The 22,424-nt window shown below is 42.9% G+C and overlaps 1 protein-coding gene across 2 annotated transcripts in view; it reads right to left on the bottom strand.

Annotated features, from left to right (window-relative positions):
* pcdh19 (protocadherin 19) overlaps window positions 1-22,424 on the bottom strand; it is a 126,878-nt gene that overhangs the window by 18,015 nt on the left and 86,439 nt on the right. The window contains exons 2-3 of one of the 2 annotated variants that reach the window (XM_068047999.1): window positions 21,168-21,226; window positions 12,772-12,941 (exon numbers count right to left, since the gene is read on the bottom strand). In XM_068047999.1, coding sequence (XP_067904100.1) covers window positions 12,772-12,941; window positions 21,168-21,226 — 229 coding nt within the window. Of the gene's footprint in view, window positions 1-12,771; window positions 12,945-21,167; window positions 21,227-22,424 lie in introns of both variants that reach the window. The other variant, XM_068047998.1, reaches the window with a different exon arrangement.

A 22,424-nucleotide genomic window follows, 5' to 3' on the forward strand; every position in this document is an offset into this window, starting at 1 on the left:
CTGAAGGGACTTGACAGGATAGACACTGAGACCCTGTTCCCCCCGGCTGGGGAATCTAGAACACAGGGGTACAGTCTTAGGATAAGGGAATGATCATTTAGGACTGAGATGAGGAGAAATCTCTTCTCTCAAAGGGTTGTGAATCTTAGAAATTCTCTACCTCAGAAGGTTGTGGATGCTCCATGATTGAATATATTTAAGACTGAGATAGACAGACTTTTGCTCTCTTAGGGAATCAAGGGATATGTGGAGTGAGCAGGCAAGTGGACTTGAAGCTGAAGATCAGCCATGATCATATTGAATTGCAGAGCAGGCTTGACTGGCCATATGGTCTAGTCCTGCTCCTATATCTTATGTTCCTATGTTCTCCACAGATGCTGCCAGACCTGCTGAGTATTACCAGCATTTTCCATTTTTATTATGTGTCTTTCCCTGTTCTTTATCAATCCCTTGCACTGTCTGTCTGTGTCAGTTGTGGTTCAGTGATAGCACTCTTGCCACTGAGTTAGAAGGTTGTAGGTTCATGTCCCACTCCAGAGACTTCAGCAGAAAATCTGACTCCTGTGAGGGAGGGAGAGCTGCACTATATACGAATTAGGAGCAGCAGCAGGCCATTCGGCCCCTCGAGCCTGCTCCACCATTCAATAAGATCATGGCTGATCTGTTTGCGTTTCAAATTTCACATTCCTATCTACCCCCGATAGCCTTTGGTTCCCTTGCCTAATAAGAATCTATCTACCTCCGCCTTAAAAATATTCAATGACCCCCACCTCCATCACCTTCTGAGGCAGGGAGTTCCCATCTTGGAATGAAATAGTAAAACGAGACCCTTTCTGCTCTGAAAAGCAAAAGATCCCAGAATGCTATTTTGAAGCTGAGCAGAAGAGTTCCACCCAGTATCCTAACAAATATTTATCTCTCAACCAACTTCACTAAAATAGATTCTCTGATCTCTACCACATTATGGGCTGGATTTTCTTCTCCTGCTGCTGGGAGCGGCGGCCGGTGAATAAAATGGTGGGCTATGTGGCAAACGAGCCGGTCAATCATGTAGAGGGGGCGGGTTCTCTGACGCTGGCAATGGCGTTAGCTGCCTGTGCGCATTTTTAAAGCGCAGCCAGCCCTGCCGGGTCATTTAAATTTTTAAAGGGCTAACCCCCCCCGCCCCACCCAATGTACTGTTGATAAATCTATCACCCCTTTCCCCCGCCCAATAACAATTAATTTCAACATTTTCCCTCCCCCCCCAAAACACTTACCTTCAACACTTGACCTTCACACCTCCCACCCAAACCGATCAAAGTGCAGAGGTCTCCCATTCTCACCCTCCCCTACACTAGTAATTTGCAATAGAGCCCATTTCCCCCCCCAATTGCACTAAAAATCATAAGTTTTCCCCTTCCCCACCATGGTGACGCCCGCTTTCCCTGGTCGGGAAAGTGAAGGCGTGTGAATGCCGGCTGCCGCTCGTAAGATCGCGGCCCGAAGTTAAGATCAATATTGATTTTATTTAAATGTATTAACTTCATTAATTTAAATTTGTTAATCTGGGTCCCGTTGCGCAGTGGCAGGGGGTGACCACCACAGAGACTTACCACCGCCAGGAAGATCGGGCCCGGCACTCCTGGTGTCGGACTCCATGGCGGGCTACTGCCGGAGCGATTTTCCGCCCAATCCCCCGCCATGGAGCCCAACGTCAGGAGCTCAGTCAAATCCCGGCCTATTTGTGGGACCTTGCTGTGTTCAAATTGGCTGCTGTGTTTCCTACATTACAACAGTGACTACCACTTTAAAAGTACTTCATTGTCTGCCAAGTACTTTGGGACATCCTGAAGTTGTGAAAGGTGCTCTCGAAATGTAAGTCTTTCTTTCTTCCTTTTTACACTATGTGGCAAAACTAAGCGTGTATTGTTCAGTTTTTATCTGCATCGGTATGAAGTCTTGTCCTCTTTTCCGATTGCAACTACATTTGTCCTTTTTGAAAAGTAGGTGACAGTGTCAAATAGCTATAATTCTTCAAATACTTCTCACATCAGTCATGCTAATTGTATGGAGCTTGCACAGTTAATTTCTAATTTTACTGCTATGCTGTGTCTTAAGAAATGTAGTTCATGGTAATTAATCAAAAAGAATTCTCTCCGATACACCCAGCAACATCAGTAACCCATGCCTTTACGGAACTTGGTACTGTGCCTGGATAGTCTGATAAAGAATGTCTTCCCCCTCCCTGCAATCCTTCACCTTTCTGACATAAACCACAGAATTAGAAAAAAAAATTCTTGTTCAATAAAAGGTAGAGTTTCTGATCAAGATTTCCCCTCAAGCTGTCTCTGGATTTACACCTGTTTTCCTCTTCATTAACCATTTTGATTGATTGTGTGAACATCAAACTCCCTGTGCTAACAGAAGACTACAGTTTCCATTTAAACAAGTCCGCTGTCACCACATGCACAAATACTTCAACCAGTCACAGGTTTCCAGCCTGTATAATTTTCTAGCACAATCTCTGTTGCTGCACATCAAATTTAGTTCTACCTCTCTCTCAGCTGCATACACGACATGCTATTCCCCATTCAAACACCTCTCTCTCTCACTCAGCATCTTCACCACACTCCCCCTCCCCCGCTCAGCATTCTACCTCCCCATTACTCACCATACCTACTCTCCCCATCAGCATGCCATTCTGACAAAGGCAGCTAAAATCTGGCATTTCACTGCACAGAGAACTGCAAACAATCTTTTAGGGTTTTGAATCTTCTCAAAAATGGAGAGCCAAATACTGCTTTTTATATAAACTCTATAGCATTATTAAAAGGCTGCAGAAAGACTAATTCCTTTCTCTCAAGGGTTTTACCCTTTTTAAAGAATGATACAGAGAGCACATTAGGCTGAATTTTATCAGCGCCCCAAGGGGGCAGCCGCCATGTCCCCTGCTACGGCGTCCGGCGCCACAGCACAGGCGCCGCCATTTTATCGGACTTCAAGCCCTTCACTTGCATTTAAATTTTTAAAGTGACAGGTTTTTAAATAAATTGCAATAAATTTTATGCACACTTCCAATCTCCTCTCCCACCCCCTCAACGAATAATCTGTGTACAATTTGTCATGCCACCAACCCCCCCGCCAAAAACATTAAAGTTTCCATCACAATCTTTCCCCCAGAACTTTCTTTCCTTTAACCTTCAACCCCTTCCCACCATCCCCTCAGCCAGTCGCATTCGTTTTTGCTGCTCCCGCCCCCTCCCACCCTGATAATTTTAGTCCTTCCCCTACCCCACCAGTTTCTCACCTCAGAACTCCGTACGGGGTTCCGAAGGTGCGCGAGTTGCGTTCGGTGGCCATAAAATCGGCGTGGGACGGCCATCACCTGCAGATAAGTTAATTTGCATATTATTATTGTTCATATGAATATTTAGATGAAGGCCCCACTGCTAAGTGGCGGGGGACAGACTGAGGTCCCCCGCCACCGGTAGTATGCGGCAGGCCCTTCTCCACGTCGGGCAGGCGAGGCGGATCTCCCCCCGCAGAATTTTACGGGCCCCCCCACCATGACCCACACGCTGATGGACTGGTAAAATTCGGCCCATTGTTTCTGTGTAAAAGAGGCAAGTGTCTACTTGCCTGTGGGATCTCCTCCATAAAGATCAAAGGGATTGAGAACACTTAAGCCGTGCCCAAAGTGTATCGTCAATCAGGATTACCCACATAGAATATCTGGGTTTTGTGCATTCCAAGCAGTTGAACTGACTGAAAAGTACTACAACTGGCTGGCTGCTTGTTTGATCCTTAACTGCTCGCTCGAAGGACCCATTGCTGGAAAAGGTTAGAAAACTTGTGTAGAATCTTATTTAAGCAAAAATGGTCCTTGTGTGAAGAAACAAAGGATCTTCTGCTGGATAAATAAGACTACATGTTTTGTGCTGATCAGAATGGATCTTCCCACCACTGTAATACACCATCTTGATACTCTGAAAATATCAAGGTAGTTTCTGCATCAAAACAATAAATTAAAATATGTTCTGGTCATTCATTTTGAGTACACCGTAAATGCAGCCATGTCCTGTTCATTTATGTACTGACTGTATTACATACTCCAGAAAATAATCTTTCAAATGATGTTGAACAGAAAGATGTGAGTAATTTGCAAATGGAAAAATTTGTTAAGTTGATTAAAGGATCGAAGGATGAAAAACCTTAGTGGTTAAAAAAAATCAGCACCTGGTAATAAGATGTGGTATATTAGATTTCAGAGCAGAGGCTCTGTATCTTGTTAAGTCTACAGTACCTAATAAAATGCAGTCGCAACTAGCTTGATGGTTGGTTTTCCTGGACTAACATTCAAATCACAAAATTTTGTGATGAGGTATCATGAGTAAGGATTATACTTGGAACTGGGTGGGTGTCTCTGAAAATTAGCTAATGCAAGAACCACTTAAAAAAATATCAAATGCTAAGCTAGGCAAGTCAATTTATCTGTGCAAAATAAATTTCCCTGTATATATGGAGTTAGCTCACGATTGAACATTTATCTATATTGAGGGCAATAATTGTCACGTGTTAACAACTCAAGGCTGCAATCTGGAACGAGTAGAAAACACTTAATTCATCCCACATTTTCGCATACTGCAGCTTTTTTGAGCTTATGCATAATCGTCACTGATCCTGAATTTTATGTTACGGAAGGAGTAATGAGTGGGCTTGTGAGTTTTCCCAACTGAAGCCCAGAGTTCTTTCTGTTAGCAAAGGCTGCGGAACAGGAACCCCAACGAGGGCTAGCAGGCAAATTGTTAACTACCAAATTTCATTCTTTAGGAAAAAATATAAATAACATATTTCTACAGCTATGTTTGTTCTGAAATTCTTAGATTAGACCACATTTGCCACCAAAACGAACCTTAAATTATAGATAATTAACTGGATGATACATGTAAAATGAAACAGGTTTTTGATCAGGTTGAATTATTTAACCAGATACAGTGTAGGTCGTGGGGGGGGCCGGAGAAAGACTCTGGGAGAGGACTGCCATGCACCCTGATGCAGGAGGACCCGGCTCTGATATTGCCAGCAGTGGCGCAACCTTGTGGCAGCCCCCCCCCACCACTCGGCGATGGGACCACCATTTAAATATTCAAATAAATTAAAATCAATGAATTAATGACACTTACGCTCCCGCCGTCTGGCCCGGTGTGATCTTCGTGCCACTGGCCAGCACTCCCACTCCTTCAGATCCCCGTCCGGGGAAATGAGGTGGAACACTGATTGGGAGGTGGGTGGAGGAAGGTTTCTCAGTTCGGGAGGCTGGAGGGGAACGGGGTCAATGAAACATCATTGATGTAGGGGATGGTGGGAAGGATTTGAGGTTAAAGTTTATGCACTTTGGGGAATGTAAGGTGGTCAAGGTAAGTGTTTTGAGGGGGGTGAGGGCAAGTAATTAATTTTTTGGTTATGGAGGGGTGGGAGAGGGGCAAAATAAATGTATTTAATTTTTTTATGAACTGTTTCTTTAAATATTTAAATTGAACGGTAGGGCTCGAAGCTCTTTAAAAATGGCAACAGCACCGGCACACAGACAGCTGACGATATTGCCGGGGACAGACAGCCTGCCCCCTCCACATCATCAGGGTCGGGGATGGGGTCTGCCCGCCCTGGCTATTAAATGAGCCGCTGTGCTTAGGATCGTAACGGCTCCGTGACGTGTGGCCCGCGCAGGCGGGCACCCACTGTTTTCGCCCACCGTCGATTTCGGCAGCGGGGTATAACTTTCAGCCCAAAAGCTACTTAACACAGAATGCACACATAATCCTATAACATTTTTCCAGTATCATAGCTTTTTAAAGTTAGAATTTATAGATAAATATAAGAGCAACATTTTAAGATGAAATAATTTGAAATATGAAATATATATTTACTCAAGATGGATAATACATTCAATACGCTCACGAAGTCGGCATGACAGAGCTATTTGATAGGTTGATGATGGGGAGGCCCAAGACCAAGAAATCCCTTGACTAGATGACATATATCCTGAAGGGAAGAAATTTGAGGGGCACTGGCTAGCACCACAGGAAAATCGCAGAGCGCTGATGAAATTCCACAGGAAAGTCAAGATTGCAAACATAGCAGGTACATTTAAAAGAGGTGCTAAGTCTGATTCTGACAATTACATTCTAATTGGTCTAAGATCAACCCTAAGTAAATGAATGGGAGCTATTATAAGAATTAAGATCGAAAAATACCTGTATAGCAGTAACTTAAATAGGCAGCACACAGAAGATCCTCTTTCCTTTGAGAACATTAGGAATAAAGTTGATAGTGAAACTGCTCATGGTATAAATGTGAATAAAGGAATTTATAATGGACATATATTAAGACAGATTATATGATTTTAAAATGGCTGAATTATGTCAGCAGGCTCTGACCCAATTATCCCCTGCTCTCTAATGCTGCTACAGTTGAAGACCACCCTTGGTCTCAACTCCCTGACTCCAACCAAAACCAGCTGCAGGGTGCCAAATTTGCTGACAATGCTAGAACAGGTAGAACAATAGAGACAGTGGATGCAGTAAAGATTTCAAAAGATTTAAGCTGCACAGCCAAAATAACAAATAAACTTTAACATGGGTAGGCTAAGAAAGGGACGATCAATTTCATTATCCATGTAACCTGAGCAATACACTACAAGGCTACAGAAGTTATGTTGAGGCATTTTGAAGTACTAGTCAGCCCATATTTATTGCACTGGACATTGCACCACAGAAACATAGACCTTCAAAAGAGATGAGCTCTGAGGAAAGATTATAATAATTCAATGTTAACAGTCTGGAAAGAAAACTGTTTCAGGGCAGGGTTGGGGAGCCTGAAAAATGTATATTAAATGGTCCAGATCAAGTAAAATCAGAATATTATTTCAAAGTAAGACGAAGGAGTATGACCAGGGGGATGTAACTGGAAAATAGTCAAAGGCATATTTAAGAACAAATATCAGAAAGAACTTTTTACTCAGTAATAAGTACTTGGAACAATCTATCTGGTAGGATAGTGGAGACAAGCAACAGGAGTGTCCAAGGTAAAGGTGGATGCCAAGATGAGACAGTTAACAAGAATAAAGAGAGAAGCTTTAAAAGGCCAAATGACCTTTCTTGTTCCTGATTTTTTTTTTGCATTCCTATATTTAAAGATTCTATATCAATGCCATTTTTGTGCTTTTTATTGATAGTATTTTTGGGGCAAACTAGAAGAATGAATTTACATTTTGAAACAATGGCTTCCAACTGAAAGCATTAGGGTACGTCAAAATTTTGGTGGCCAGCTATAAGAACGAAACCAAATTTTTGGTGGCAAACCATGACAGAAAGTTTTATTTGGGCTTACACAACTTTACGCAGAAACTGAAACACAGCCAAGACTTTCTCGTCTGAGTTTCAATGTCAACCATTTTGCACTGGAGCACTTGGGTTCAAGAGTCAAAGGTTTTTTTTTAACTGGTCCTGCTGGGTGACAGCAGACTGCCCTGCCTGTTTTGCACCCTGACCATTTTCCCTTTCCATTCACTTCAATTGGGCGGGGTATAAAACAGATAGCTGATCCACTGTGGAATGGTTAAAACCAACCCTACAGTCTTAAAAATGGGAGAAGGGAAAGGCAGCAACTAAAACTTTTAGCTGCATTAGGGGTTAAAATGGTGACCAAATGGAGGCTTAATCGCTACATAATTTAACTGCATGATAATGCCCCACAGAGCTGCTTGCACAAGTCTAACTGAAACTCTTAGTTTTTCCATGCACAATGATGGCCTGCTCCTACCTCGCACAGCAGGTGCAAAATTGTTCATCGCCTATATTGACAACGTGCTTGGTTGCCTGCCTCAGTAATAGAGCTCCTGAGCATAAAGGTGCAACAAACCATTTGATAAAACTACCAGGAAAATAGCCGTGTTCTTATATGGAAAATAAAATCTTTTTTATTTTTGAAGTGAGCAACATGCTACAAAGTACTATATGTTAGGTTAATGTCAGACATCTGGCACATTTAGGTTGGTGCAGTCACAGCATGCCTCTTTGAGAGTCATTACTCGTAGTCTTCAGTGGCATGCTGACAGGTAAAACACTGCCACAGGCTGTACATAGTTTTCCATTAGTTATGACTGGTAATGTGTAGAAACTGGGCAAACTCAAAAACGTTTTGTTTCTTTTTGTCCAACACACAGCTGTATGTCCTTCCACGTGAGCACAGTATTAATCAGAATTGAGCAAAGCAACCTTGGTGCAGATATTTGATTCAATCTGAACTCATCCCAAGGCCGTCGAGCCTGAAGCCAGACTTGAACCACAAAATCACTATCTGAATCAATAGTACAAGAGGAAACCTGGCTCAGTTCCAAGTTGTTCCGTAGTTTCCGAGAACTCGACTTTCCTCCAATTCTAACCTCCTGTGCGTCCCTTCACCTCACCATTGCTGGCTGTGCCTTCAGCTGTCAAGGCCCGAAGCTTCAGAATTCCCCCCGAAACCTCTCTGCTTCTTTCCTTTTGTAAGAGACTCCTTAAAAACTACCTCTTTGACCAAGCTTTAGGTCACCTCTCCTAATGTGTCCTTTTGGTTTACTGTCATTTTCTTCCTGATCACGCAAGTGATGTTTTACTAGGTTAAGTTTCCTATGTAATTACAAGTTGTTGCTGTTGTTGTTTAGGTTTGGACCCTATGGGATACAGAACATTCCTCACAGAAAATTAAACTGGAAATAATTGCAGTTTGCTTAGTATTCACATGGACTGGCCCAACTGCCCTACCACAACTTAGGCGAGCTTCAATTTCTGGTGCAGGCTTTATCTGCCCTCTGTTTAGTGAAGTGCATATCATGGTTGCTACAGCACTTGTGCCATTTAGCTACAGCCCGTTCATGGGGCTGAGTTTTACAGCCCCTCCGACATCGAGGTTCATGGCGGGTTGCGGGGGGTGGGCGGGGGGGTGGTGGTGGGGGTGATGGTGGGGGGAGTGTGGAAAATGCCTCCAGTAGAGGCCTGCCATGGGCCTCGACGCTGGGAAGGCCTGGCCCAATATTGCCGGAGGCGGCGAGGCCTCATGGCGGCCCCCCCTGCCGCTTGGTAATGGGAGCAAAATATACATTTGTAAATTTATTTAAATAAATGAATTAATTACTTACCTTCTCCCACCATCTGTCCTGGAACAATATTGCTGCCTTCGGAGCCCCATCGGTGGATCCGAGGTCGAGCACTGGTGGGGAGGAGGGAGCAGCTAAGTGTTTCAGTGCGGGGGGTGGGGGGAGCGGGGTAAAACTCATCTGATTGGTGTCGGGGATGGTAAAAGTCACTGTTTATAAACTGGGTGGTGGGGGGGAAGGTCAAGAGCGCAAGCTAAGTATTTTGTGTGGGAGAAAGCAAGGAATGTATTGTATGGTTATTGGGGGGTGGGAAAGGGGCTAGAAACATTTATTTAATTATTTTGAATCAATTTTAAATCACTATCTCTTTAAATATTTCAATTAAATGGAAGGGCTTGAAGTCCTTTAAAAATGGCATCATGTCTGCGCAAAGGCGCCTGTCGCCATTGCCGGGGACGGAGAGCCTGCCCCCTCTATGTCATTGGGGTGAATGGTCCACCCTGGCCATTTAATTGAGCCGCCGCACTGAATTTCACGGCGGCTCTGTGACGTGCGATTGGCACGGGTGGACCACCATTATTTATGTCCGCCACTTATTTTGGCGGCGGACGTGTAAAATACAGCCCATGGTTTTGTCACCTGGGTTTTTCCAGTCAAATCCATGGTAGAGATATTTATCATATCTTGCCAGTAGCTGTGATATTTTCTGCTCCTCATAATTGTGGTGTTTTCCAATGAGTATATTTGTTGCTGCTCAGGGGAATGAGCTGAGCCAACCATGGGATTTCACATTATCAGCGTGATGCTAAAGCTCTGCAAATATGATTTTTATTTCAAATTCCATTTCTGGAGATAGTGTTGGGGGCTGAATTTTCAGGGCCCTCCAAAAATGGGAATGAAGGCGGGGAGTTGGGGGTGGGGGAAGCAAAAATACCAGCGGTGGGTAGCATCTCAATTTCAAGGCACTGGTAATAATCACCAGCTTGGGGGGAGGGCAGGTCAGGAATCCTGCTCTCCTCCCAATTGCGGCCAATTAAGACAGTTTAAAAGCTGGTTAAGAGCTTGTAAGGGTTTGAAGTTCTAGTTCTTTAAGAGCCGGACCTAGACTTCAGAAACAGATCATTTGAAGGGAGAACATAAGAAATAGGAGCAGGTGTAGGCCATTCAGCCCCTCAAGTCTGCCCCGTCATTCAATAAGATCATGGCTGATCTGTCCCAGGCCTCAATTCCTCTTTCGGGCCTGCTCTGCATAACCCTCGACTCCCCGAGGCAAGTACAGAGTGGGATACCAGCCACGGCTGCCCCAAGACATCACCCCAGTTCCATAAGAGGGTCAGCAGGGCAAAGGGCGTCTGGACACTTGGTGCCCTTGGCACTGCACAGGTGACGGGGAGAATGGGCAGCCAGGATTTGAACAGGCTCGGCATCCCCAACCCAGCATCACGGGAGCATAGGAAGTGGATTTCTGATCTGAAAACAAACCCAGCTCCTGTTTCCTGCCTCTGTGGCAAAAATTCAGCCCTTGATGTTTGCTGCTAGCTCAGAGGTTACCAAGGAAGCAGCTGTAGATCAGCTGAAGGAGATATTATACCTCATGGGCAATTTTTTTCAGATGTTTGCTGTATAGTACCTCTATTATGCATTCTTTTATAATTGTTCCTCAATGGCTCAGTTGGTAAGTGCACTGTCTCATGTAGATCTAAGCCAATGAAACCAAGATGGTTTGGACCTGATCTGCCTATTGATGGTGAATTTGCTAATCTCAATTGAGAAGATAGCAAGGGAACTATTGGCTTCGATACCCCTGAGCTGCTCCTTATTGTGCCTTCGGATGTCGATGGAAGAATTTGTATTAATTGCAGTTTCTTGGTGTGAACACTTCCAAATTGCCACCCAGTATGTTGACCTGTGGGAATTTCAATAGAACCATTCACTGATGGTCCGATGTTTGACATACATTAAATGGCTCTTTGCCGCATGTTGGAACATAAAAATGGCAGTTCTTCAAAATAAGATGGAAGCATTTTTTTTTTTTAATTATCTAGACAAGAGGGAAGTATCTAGTACTTGAAAGCATTCTGCAATAGTTCCCTTTCTTGGTGCAATTTGACCACAAATTGAATTAAGTATGAAATATATAGACAAGTTTGTTGGTAAACAGAGCTGATGTCCTGGCTGAATCCTGGGAATTTGTGGTAGATTCTTTGACACCCTTTCCAAGGCCTTGACATTCATATACATGTCTAAAATGACACACTTAATCTGGCCTGCCATATTTTACAGGACTCTTACTGATATTCTTATTGATAAATAGAAAGAGAGCAGTGCTGTACATTACAATAAAATTGAAAAGTCTCCAGTTTTTTAAAGCAAATTTACATGTCAACTGTAACAGTGAGCATATCAATGGGAATTGGAGTCTCATCCTTTTCAGCATGTTGATGCAGTAATGTCAAAATCAGTTTAGTTTTCCTTTTTTCTATTGAGTTAGCTAATAATCACCTTCTTCTTTCAACTGTACTTAAGCAGCCTTCACCCCATGTATCAGATGATACTCAATCACGAACAATCCAAGGGCAAGAATTTGCACCGTTTGCTCAATGCTGGGATTTAACGCAAAGTGAAGAATCACAATTCACTAACTTCTTTCCTCCCCAGTAACATCCAGCTTAATTTTCTGCAATATACTTGTACACCTCTGTCTCATAAAAGAAAACAGCTTATGAATTATCAGTTCTTATGAACAAAACTAAGATACATCTACAGCATCTCCCTTCTTTGTAACCTCTATCACCAAGGGCAAGAGCAGCATGTCTTGGGGACATCAATACCTACATGTTCCCTTTTCATCACACAGCATGTTGACTTGGACATATATCGCTATTTCCTTTTTGGCTGGATCAATATCCTGGAATCCCTTCCTCACACCATTGTGAAAGCACCATCTCCACAAGCCATTGTTACATTTTCAGTGGCAATAACGGTTAGGTAATAAATCCAGCCTTGTGGGGATCACCTCTATCCCAAGAACAAATTAGAAACCATACATCTGAGGGAATTAAAATTGGCAAACACAACCCCAATGGTCTGAAAGTGCCAATAGTGTTAAAATGGCCATGAAACACTGTGACAAAATGAAATGTGTATCCTGTTGCAAACTAATTGATTGGAGAGCGAGCAAAGCCAAACATCTTCTCGTGAAGAGTGGCCCCTTTAAACAATAATATGATAGAATTCTTATATAATTTGAAAACCATCATTTAAAAAAAAAACAAATGGATTCATAATCTGTTTTACAATTTTTAATGTGCAAACAGATTTTAAAGCATTCATAACAAAATGATTTATTTGAATTTAATCAAGAACTTTGCACAAATTGGCCCAGTGAAGTGCACTTGCAGTCTGAGCGTTAATTCAAATTAAAACAGCGCAAAGAGCCCCTCCTGTGATTATATTTTTTAATTTGAACTTTTGTTTTGAGCAAGAATTAATCTCTGAATTAATCAGAGTAAACTAGCGAGTATCAGGCAACATCGTTATTGGTATCCGTGCCATTTCTCAAAGTTGGAATTGTTCATGAAATTTCAGAGTACAAAGGAGAAATCCATTGCACCCACCAATTCTTTATGGCAGCCTTACTTTAATCATCTTACCTTGTTCAGGTACCTGAGAGCCAGTGGAATTGAGAGTTGTATTCAATACTTCATTGATAGCTGTGTCACAGTACAGGCCCCGGTGTGCATCATGCTCACTGTCAGTCTGGTCACTTTCTTCATGCCCGCTGTCCTTGAGACTGTTTCTTTCCAGGTCCTTGAATGTGGAACTACTGGAGTGTGAAGCAATACTGATTTATTGTCATGCCTAGCAGTATCAGATAATGCTTTCCTTATGGAAAAGAAATGTATTGCAATACATATTGCCTCACATTGCAGCCCATCAAAAAGATATTGCCAGATATTACATTCTGTGTCGAAATATATCAAAGTCGAGAGGTCATATTTCTTCCCAATGCCTCCCCCGCCCCACAACATAAAGGGTTGCCGTTGCTAAGTAAGGCAAAACAAATTTAGCTTACATGCTGCAATCCATCGCTTTCCTGCTCTGCAAATGATTTGTGTTTAAATTGTCCTATCTCTATTCCTAAGGCCTTCTTGTCAATTTCAGCTCAATTCTATGTTCTCAGAACTGGCCAACAGGTGATCTCTCTGCTTCTGCTTTAGTTGTGTCGGCATCACAGACTAACATCCATATTCTGCCAATATTATGAGCATTATCTTGTGTACCTGAGCTGGTTTGAAAGGAAATCTAGTTGCTGGTTTCCTGCTGCAGGATATAGATTACCTAGAAATGGGAAATTGACTGACAATTTTAAAAATAAAGGAATGGAGATAATTTACTTTATTTTCAGGTTAATTTGTTGATAAATGACCCTTGAAAAAGGATACTTCCAGATTGGAAAGCAATGCAAGGGCACATCCTTGTGCTATATTCTTAGTAATACAACTATATTTATTCTATAATTTAAAATGAATATATTACAAGGTGCTGTTTACACAGGGTTTACAATAAGGGACTGATAGTGGAAAGAAGCCGGTCCAGGGGAGGAGGGGGAGATTAAGATACCTATGAATGTGCACAGGTTGTTACTGCCTCCCCCACAATGATATCTTTCCCCATCTGCTGGTTATTGCAATTTGTACTGAATTTTTTACACTTGAGATGGTTTTCTATGCCTTTTAATGTGCTGCTGTGCTCCTCCATCCTTTCCTCACCAGAATTTGTCAAAGTCTCAGTGGGAGTGTGACTACAGAGTACAGTGAATATTGAACTTTGAGAGTATGGGTAGAACAGTCGACAATTGGTGGAGGTGTAAAACTGGTGGTAGCAGATCAGCAGCACATTACAGATTGTGCCTGATTTTATTTCCCACTGACTTCAATCACCAGGAGAAGCAGATGGGGTGTGTAACAGCCGGCCGATCCATTGCGGCCCCTTCTATATCCCTGCCAACATTGTAAGTTCTGCCCTATGTGAATTCTCGACTCTGAATTTGCTGCCAGATCAATGCCTCCCTTTGCATCAAGCTCAGCAGTGGAATCAGTCCCTTGTGTTTGATGACAGGCAGATCACAGCCCAGCAGTGTGCCGGGGGCTGGCACCCAATGACAAAGGCAAAACAGCAGCACATGGAGATCATTTTCCTGAGACGAGGATGAAAAATACAGGGAGAAACTTTCTGTTGAGGACATGAAACTAGCAATATTGGATGGGTCACCCATGATACACCCCGGCTGATTGGAAAGGAAAGATCGTCGGGGTGTGTAGTGGGTGGCTAATCTGATACTGTCAGTTTCATGCTCCCTCTCCAAAGTCATAAGTCACGCCCATGGTAAAGTCCATTTGCCTCGGACACATCAGCTCGATGCTCAATGAAACATGAGTGTGCTGGCCCACACCAGGAACAATGAGGAATGGGGAAGCACTTTTATTGCAGCTTGCGGCAAAGTCACCAGCTCAAAAATTGTATTCCATTTCCTAGCTGCTGTAATTTAGAACGTTGAGATGAAATCGTTGCTGTAGAAACAGGATCCTTCATGGTTGGTGTTTGTGTGTAAATGACCAAGTGCAGCACAGAGTCACAAAGATAGCCAGAGGTTTTCATAGTCCTACCTACTGGCCCATTTTGCACAAAAAAAATTACAGCTGCCTGAGAAAGCAGAAGGTTAATTATATTTGACAAGAGATTCGGAAAACATTCCAGTTGACAAGCAAAGACATCTTGCTCTTGAAGTGCTCAGGGAGGATTCCAGCATTGAAATAAATAATATGACTTATTACAGACTTTAATTTTAGTTCATTCAGGGAGCATTTGGAATTCAATAATGTTCTGGGGTGCTGTACATTTCTGCTGGTTTACAGTTTGCAACATTAAAATTTTACAGTCATTCTGAAGACAAATGATGGAGAGTTTAAACTGTAATTGAAATCCCCTTGTTCAATGGTTCCCCCAAATATATTCAACAAAAAAAGCACCTGCAGCAACATAATGCTAGAAAACAGTAAATTTGCTCCCTCTTTAAAAATATAGCATTTTGTATTCCCCTGACTGGACTTGGAATTATTGTAATTATTTGTTCATTTTTATGCATTATCTATATTTAAAAAACAATTGGATCATGAAAGCATGATTGAGTGGGAGGGTGTGTGTGGTTGGGTTGGGTGGGAAGAAGCATTTCATGCCTTTCTGATGGGTCAGTGATAAATCTAATTCCTACTGTGGTACTGAGCCATTCAAACCATGAATTCCCAGTTTAACTCCAGCTCTGTTCTGAGTTGCCCAATCTCAATTGAATCAAAAACTAGGGGAATAAAATTGGCCTCAGTATCATGGTGTAGATAGGAGAAACCTCATTCAGGGTTCCCATTTGCCGACTGCTATCCAATGATGAGAGATATGCATAAATGTGGACTTCAGGCGAGAATAATTTTGGTTGTGAGGATACATGGCAGAACAGCTCACTCTCCAGATACGTTGATTAGGAATGGCGGAAGATTTGTCACTTTGAATGGAGCAGGAATTACTACAACAAAGAGCTGAAAGTAAGAGGAGACAAATTGGCGAAGGGGCGAATAACATTTCATAAAGGTGGTAAAACTCTCTAGAATTATTGAATATGAACTGCATTTACTGGGTAAAAAAAGGAGGCCAAGCCACCATATAAATTTATAACTTTTAATGAAATTACTGTACAAGTGGTTTCCCAAAAGGATCAAAAAGCAGAGGTGAGCAGTACAGTTTGTTTCTGATGCCATGTTATTTAAGATTACAATGGGATAGTTCTACTCTAAAACTTACAGCTCTGTGGAATGGAGCCCATCTCTCCCTCTCTCTGCAGATTATTTGCATTTATTACTGACGCATTTTTCTGTGTGCAGTATATAAACACAAGGAAAGAATGAAAATATAATGTCTACAGGTGATTTATCCTCTATCTTTTTAATTTTTAATACAATTGAAGAGGATTATTATGGTCCAGCACTATGGACAGAGCATAGTCATATGTTTACATTAACTGGAATTATGGAAGCAATTTAAAACTGCAAAGCCCTGCAATTTATCTTGGAAAAATGTTTTTAAGTGGAAGGATAGGAACTGACCTCTGGGCTTTCAGATTTGATCAGGTTTGCATTGTGCCGAGAGAAGACTCTCTGGAAGATGTACCTGTGTTTCCAAGTTGAGCAGATCTTAATGGGTGATTACCCCCCAACATACCCCCCATTCATAAAATACCATCTAGTGATATGGAATCTATGCATAGAAACACAAGCTCCCTCCGCAGTCCTCGCTATCAATGCTTATTGATTTTACCTGAACACATACTAAAGACAAGTCAGTTGTTAATGTTAGAATAAAACATGGTTCAGACCATGATGTAGTGCGTTGGCATCTGTGTGTCTCTCAAGAGTGCAAAGGTTGTGGGTTCAGGCTTGCAACTCTTCTTTCAGTTAGCTGCAGACCTTATCAATGTCATCAGGTGGAAATGTGGAGCTGAGACTTGGCGCTATCTCATGGGGCAAAAGTGACACCCCTGCTCTCATGCAGCTGTTAGTGACTCATTACAAAGCAGTGCTGGGCTAGGCTTGATTAACTGTTGCTGCCTGCACTTTCATGGCCTAAGGGACCCAAGATAGTGAGGGAGAAGATAGGGAAGGCAGAGCATGGGTTAAGGCTGGGTGTGGGTCAACTGTGGGGGGCGGGTCATGGCAGGGCATAGGTCAAGTCAAGCTGAGGATCACTGCTGTGCGTGAGTCAAGGCGGGGCGTGGGTCAAGATGGGGCATGACATAGTCGTGTGCTACAAAATGGCTGAACCTGAGTTAACATACATGACTTTCCCCATAGTAACTTGCCTAGATCTAAAGGTCCTCTTGGTGAAGGGGCAGTCATTCTTTCCATTGAGAAGGGAGAAGCTCTCCTGCAACTGCGAGTGACCAACTGCGCAGCAACAGAGGTTTGGTGAAGTGGGCCTGTTCTGTTCATGAATAAATCAGTGGGGGATGTGTCGCATAGCAGGAAATTGAGCAAATCCAGGGGCAGAAAATAGCTTTAAAAGACATTTATTTAAAAAAATCTGAGAAGATCTTAAGCTGACCTATTTCCAATTTAAGTCTGCATAACTCCGCACTTGGAAGCTGTTATTCTGTTTGCCACCATTCGATTTAATTCCCTGAGTAATCCACTTGCAATTTTCCCTGCTGTTCTCACCAGACTTTCTCCCATTAAGCTCCAGTGGAAGTTGGCAGGAGGTTTTCTAATTCCTTCGTCTCAGTGCACCTTGCCTCAACCTGCTTTTTTGTTGCTGTCTGCTGTCCCCAAAATGCCTTTCCTTGCTTCACGGCCAGGTGTCACCATGATCAATAGACCAGAGCACATCTAAGATTTTTTTTTAGTGAAATCTTTTCTTTTTTGTTTGGTAATAGATGCTTCTAGATGGTTAGAACTGTGAATAAAATTCAACATTGATGTGATTTCTTCTGCACGAAGTGAGAGTGTCACTGGGAAAAGACTGACCAGTGTTTTGAGGCAGCATTAAATCAGAGAAGGATGCAATCAAATCATGCAAAGTCAGGATTGTAGTGAAGATCTCCTAACAATAACGAGAGGGATGAGGTCCTGCAACAAGAATTTAGGGAGCTACGTAGCAGATTAAAAAGCAGGACTTCAAAGGTTGTAATCTCTGGATTACTCCCTGTGCCACATGCTAGCAAGTATAGGAATAGGAGGATACAGCAGAGGAGATGATGCAGGAGGGAAGGTTTTAGGTTCCTAGATCACTGAGTCTGTTTCTGGCAAAGGTGGGACCTGTACAAGTTCGATGGGTTGCACCTGAATCGGAACGGGACCAACATCCTTGCTGGGAGGTTTGCTAGTGCTGTTTGGGGGGGGTGGTTTCAACTAATTTGGCAGGGGGATGGGATACAGAGTGGAGGTACAGTAGGGGGTGAGGCACAGTCAAATATAGAAGAGAAACTGAGTCAGTCTGGAAGGCAGAGCAAATATAGACCTGTTAAGGCACAAGTGAAAATTGCAAGGCTGGATTGCATATACATTAATGCAAGGAGTCTTATTAATAAGGCAGATGAATTGAGGGCATTGATTAGCACATGGGATTATCATATTTTTGGTATCACAGGGACATGGCTGAGGGAGGGGCAGGACTGGCAACTCAATATCCCAGAGTATAGAATCTTCAGGCATGATAGGGGAGGGGATAAAAGAGGAGGTGGTATTGTACTGTTGATCAAGAAGTCAATTACTGCAGTAAGGAGGGATGATATCTCAGAAGGTTCCTCAAATGAGGCCATATGGGTAGAACTTAAGAACAAAAGGGGGGCAATCACTTGATGGGCGTGTACTACAGGCCTCCAAATGGTCAGGAAGAGATAGAGGAATAGACATGTAGGCAAATCGCAGAGAGGTGTAAAAATAATAGGGTAATAATAGTAGGGGATTTCAACTTCCCTAATATCAACTGGGATAGTCTTAGTGCAAAAGGCTTAAAGGGGGAGGAATTCTTAAAATGCATACAGGAGAGCTTTTTGAGCCAGTACGTAGAAAGTCCTACAAGAGAAGGGGTAGTACTGAACCTAATCCTAGGGAATGAAGCTGGACAAGTGGTACAAGTATCAGTGGAGGAGCATTTCGGCAATAGTGACCATGACTCTGTAAGATTTAAGGTAGTTATGGAAAAGGACAAAGACGGGCCAGAAATAAAGGTACTGAATTGGGGGAAGGCCGATTTCAATTTGATAAAACAGGATCTGGCCAAAGTGGACTGGGAGCAGCTACTTGTAGGAAAGTCTACATCAGACCAGTGGGAGGCATTCAAAGACGAAATAGTGAGAGTTCAGGGCCAACATGTTCCCATTAAGGTGAAGGGTAGGACCATCAAGTCCAGGGAACCCTGGATGTCAAGGGATATAGAGTATTGGATCAGGAAAATAAGGAGGCTTATGGCAGATTCGGAGCACTGAAAACAGCGGAGACATTACAGGAGTATAGAAAGTGTGGGGGGTGGGGGGGGTACTTAAAAAAGTAATTAGGAGAGCGAAGAGGGGACATGAAAAAACATTGGCGGTCAATATAAAGGAAAATCCTAAGGCGTTTTATAAGTATATTAAGGGCAGGAGCATAACCAGGGAAAGAGTAGGGCCCATTAGGGACCAAAGTGGCAATCTGTGTGTGGAGCCAGAGGACATAGGTGAGGTTTTAAATTATTACTTTCATCTGTTTTCACGGTGGAGAACGATGACGTAGGTGTAGAGATCGGGGAGGGGGATTGCGGTATACTTGAACATATTAACATTGAAAGGGAGGAAGTATTAGATGCTTTAGCGGGCTTAAAAGTGGATAAATCCTCAGGCCCAGATGAGATGTATCCCTGGCTGCTATGTGAGGCAAGGGAGGTGATAGCAGGGGCTCTGACACAAATTTTCAAATCCTCTCTGGCCACGGGAGAGATGCCAGAGAACTGGAGGACAGTGAAAGTGGTACCATTATTCAAGAAGGGTAACAGGGATAAAACAGGTAATTACAGGCCGGTGAGTCCAACATCAGTGGTAGGGAAACTATTGGAAAGAATTCTGAGAGACAGGATTAATCTCCACTTGGAGAGGCAGGGAATAATCAGGGATAGTCAGCATGGCTTTGTCAGGGGAGATCATGTCTAACGAATGAGTGAATTTTTCGAGGAGGTGACTAGATGTGTAGCTGAGGGTAAGTCCATCTACATGGACTTCAGTAAGGTTTTTGATAAGATCCCGCATGGGAGATTGGTTAAGAAGTTAAGAGCCCATGGGATCCAGGGCAACTTGGCAAATTGGATCCAAAATTGGCTTGGTGGCAGGAAACAGAGGGTAATGGTCGAGGGTTGTTTTTGCGAGTGGAAGCCTGTGACCAGTGGCGTACCACAGGGATCGGTGCTGGGACCCTTGTTGTTTGTCGTGTACATTAATGATTTAGACATGAATATAGGAATTACGATAAGTAAGTTCGCAGATGACACTAAAACTGGTGGTGTCGTAAATAGTGAGGAGGAAAGCCTTAGATTACAGAACGATATAGATTGGCTGGTAAGAAGGGCGGAGCAGTGGCAAATGGAATTTAATCCTGAGAAGTGTGAAGTGATGCATTTTGGGAGGACTAACAAGGCAAGGGAATATACAATGGATGGTAGGGCCCTAGGAAGTACAGAAGGTCAGAGGGACCTTGGTGTACTTGTCCATAGATCACTAAAGGTAGCAGCACAGGTAGATAAGTTGGTTAGGAAGGCATATGGGATACTTGTCTTTATTAGCCGAGGGATAGAATATAAGAGCAGGGAGGTTATGATGGAGCTGTATAAAACACCAGTTAGGCCACAGCTGGAGTACTGTGTACAGTTCTGAGCACCACCTTAGAGGAAGGAAGTGATTGCACTGGAGAGGGTGCACAGGAGATTCACCAGGATGTTGCCTGGGCTGGAGCATTTCAGCTATGAAGAGAGACTGAAAAGGCTAGGGTTGTTTTCCTTAGAACAGAGAAGGATGAGGGGGGACATGATTGAGGTCTACAAAATTATGAGGGGCATTGACAGGTTAGATAGGAAGAGACTTTTTCCCTTAGCGGAGGGGTCAATACCAGGGGGCATAGGTTTAAGGTAAGGGGCAGGAGGTTTAGAGGGGATTTGAGAAAAAAAAATTTCACCCAGAGGGTGATTGGAATCTGGAACGCACTGCCTGAAGAGGTGGTAGAGGCAGGAACCCTCACAACATTTAAGAAGTATTTAGATGAGCACTTGAAACGCCATAGCATACAAGGCTAAGGGCCAAGTGCTGGAAAATGGGACTAGAATAGTTAGGTGCTTGATGGCCGTCACAGACATGATGGGCTGAAGGGCCCGTTTCTGTGCTGTATAACTATGATTCTATGACCAAAAACAATTGGCAGATGGCTTCATTATGTGAGCACACTTGCGCTGTTTAATACTGCATAAAGGAAGCGTGACTTACCTTTTAATAAGGTGCTGTCTGCTGTTTACGTAGCTTGACTCGATGGAGTAGTTTTCCGACTAAAGATAAAAAAAAATGTGTGAAAATAAAGACCACAGCATTCTGGACCCACATGTTTAGTAATCAGCATTAAAAGTTGGGTATTCTTTACCATTCCCCCCAAAAAACGTCATCATCTTTGCTTTTGGAAGTTTCACAGATAAAAGCCTAATCACTGCAGTTCATCTTCAATCGAATGCCAGTGAGATATCATTCTTCCAGATAAGCTCATTGAGATCTGCAGTCATGCCATTCATTTCCATTGTAGGGAAGCAAGTTTGCAATGGAGCACAGTGTTCAGTGATTGTGACTGGAGTTCTTTACAGAGCTGCTTGTTGTGACAACAAAACAACCTCAGTACACATCATAAATGACTAGTGACAAGAAGTAAAAGCACTTAGAAAACAGGGTATTATAAACAGAGAATGAAGACTGGGTTCTGGCTATGGTCATCAACCTGAAATGTTAACCTTGCCTTCCTGTCTCCACAGATACTGCCTGGCCTGCTGTGCGTTTTGACACGTTCTTTTTTTAAAATTTCAGATTTCCAGCATCTGCAGTATTTTATTTCTTGCTTTCTAAGTATAAGATGTCCATCTTTTCCCTTTTTGAGAAATTAATATGTTTTTATATGCAGATTCTGGAAACAATTTGGATGTGAAAACTAGATCTCAGAGATGGGAAAGGGGAGAAATAATCCCCACCAGGGTAGGTGGATAAATGTGCACATGGTTACACAGACCAGGAAGGTCCCAAGTCAGTCCCCTGGCCTGCTGAGTTAATGACCTCAGGCAGAGCTGCAGCCAAAGTGTTACTTCTGTTTTCACTGTCCCCTAGATTATGGAGGAGTAAAGAAATATCAGCCAGGGTTCATACTCCTGATCATGTTCAGTGACCCTGCTGGAAAGTTAGTTTGTATGGAAGTATGGTGAAGGCAGTTTGCAGTATGGCTGTGATACCCCAGACCATCATTCACTGTTCGCATTCACATACAAATGTTGAGGCACTTGGCGGCTAGTGGCATCTGTGGAACTCTATCCTAGCAAATGTCATCATATTTAGGAGGGAAGTGCAAAACAAAAGATAAATAGACAAAATATTCTTGCATGCTCATTGTGTGCCACGTTACATCACCTGACAATGTTTTCCATAATCATGCAATCATTGGTGCTCTTCAGTAAGATTTTTATCTCTCGAGCAAATAACTTAATTGCCCCT

The sequence above is a fragment of the Heterodontus francisci genome, chromosome 15 (genome assembly GCF_036365525.1).
Source record: "Heterodontus francisci isolate sHetFra1 chromosome 15, sHetFra1.hap1, whole genome shotgun sequence".
Taxonomy (NCBI): Eukaryota; Metazoa; Chordata; class Chondrichthyes; order Heterodontiformes; family Heterodontidae; genus Heterodontus; species Heterodontus francisci.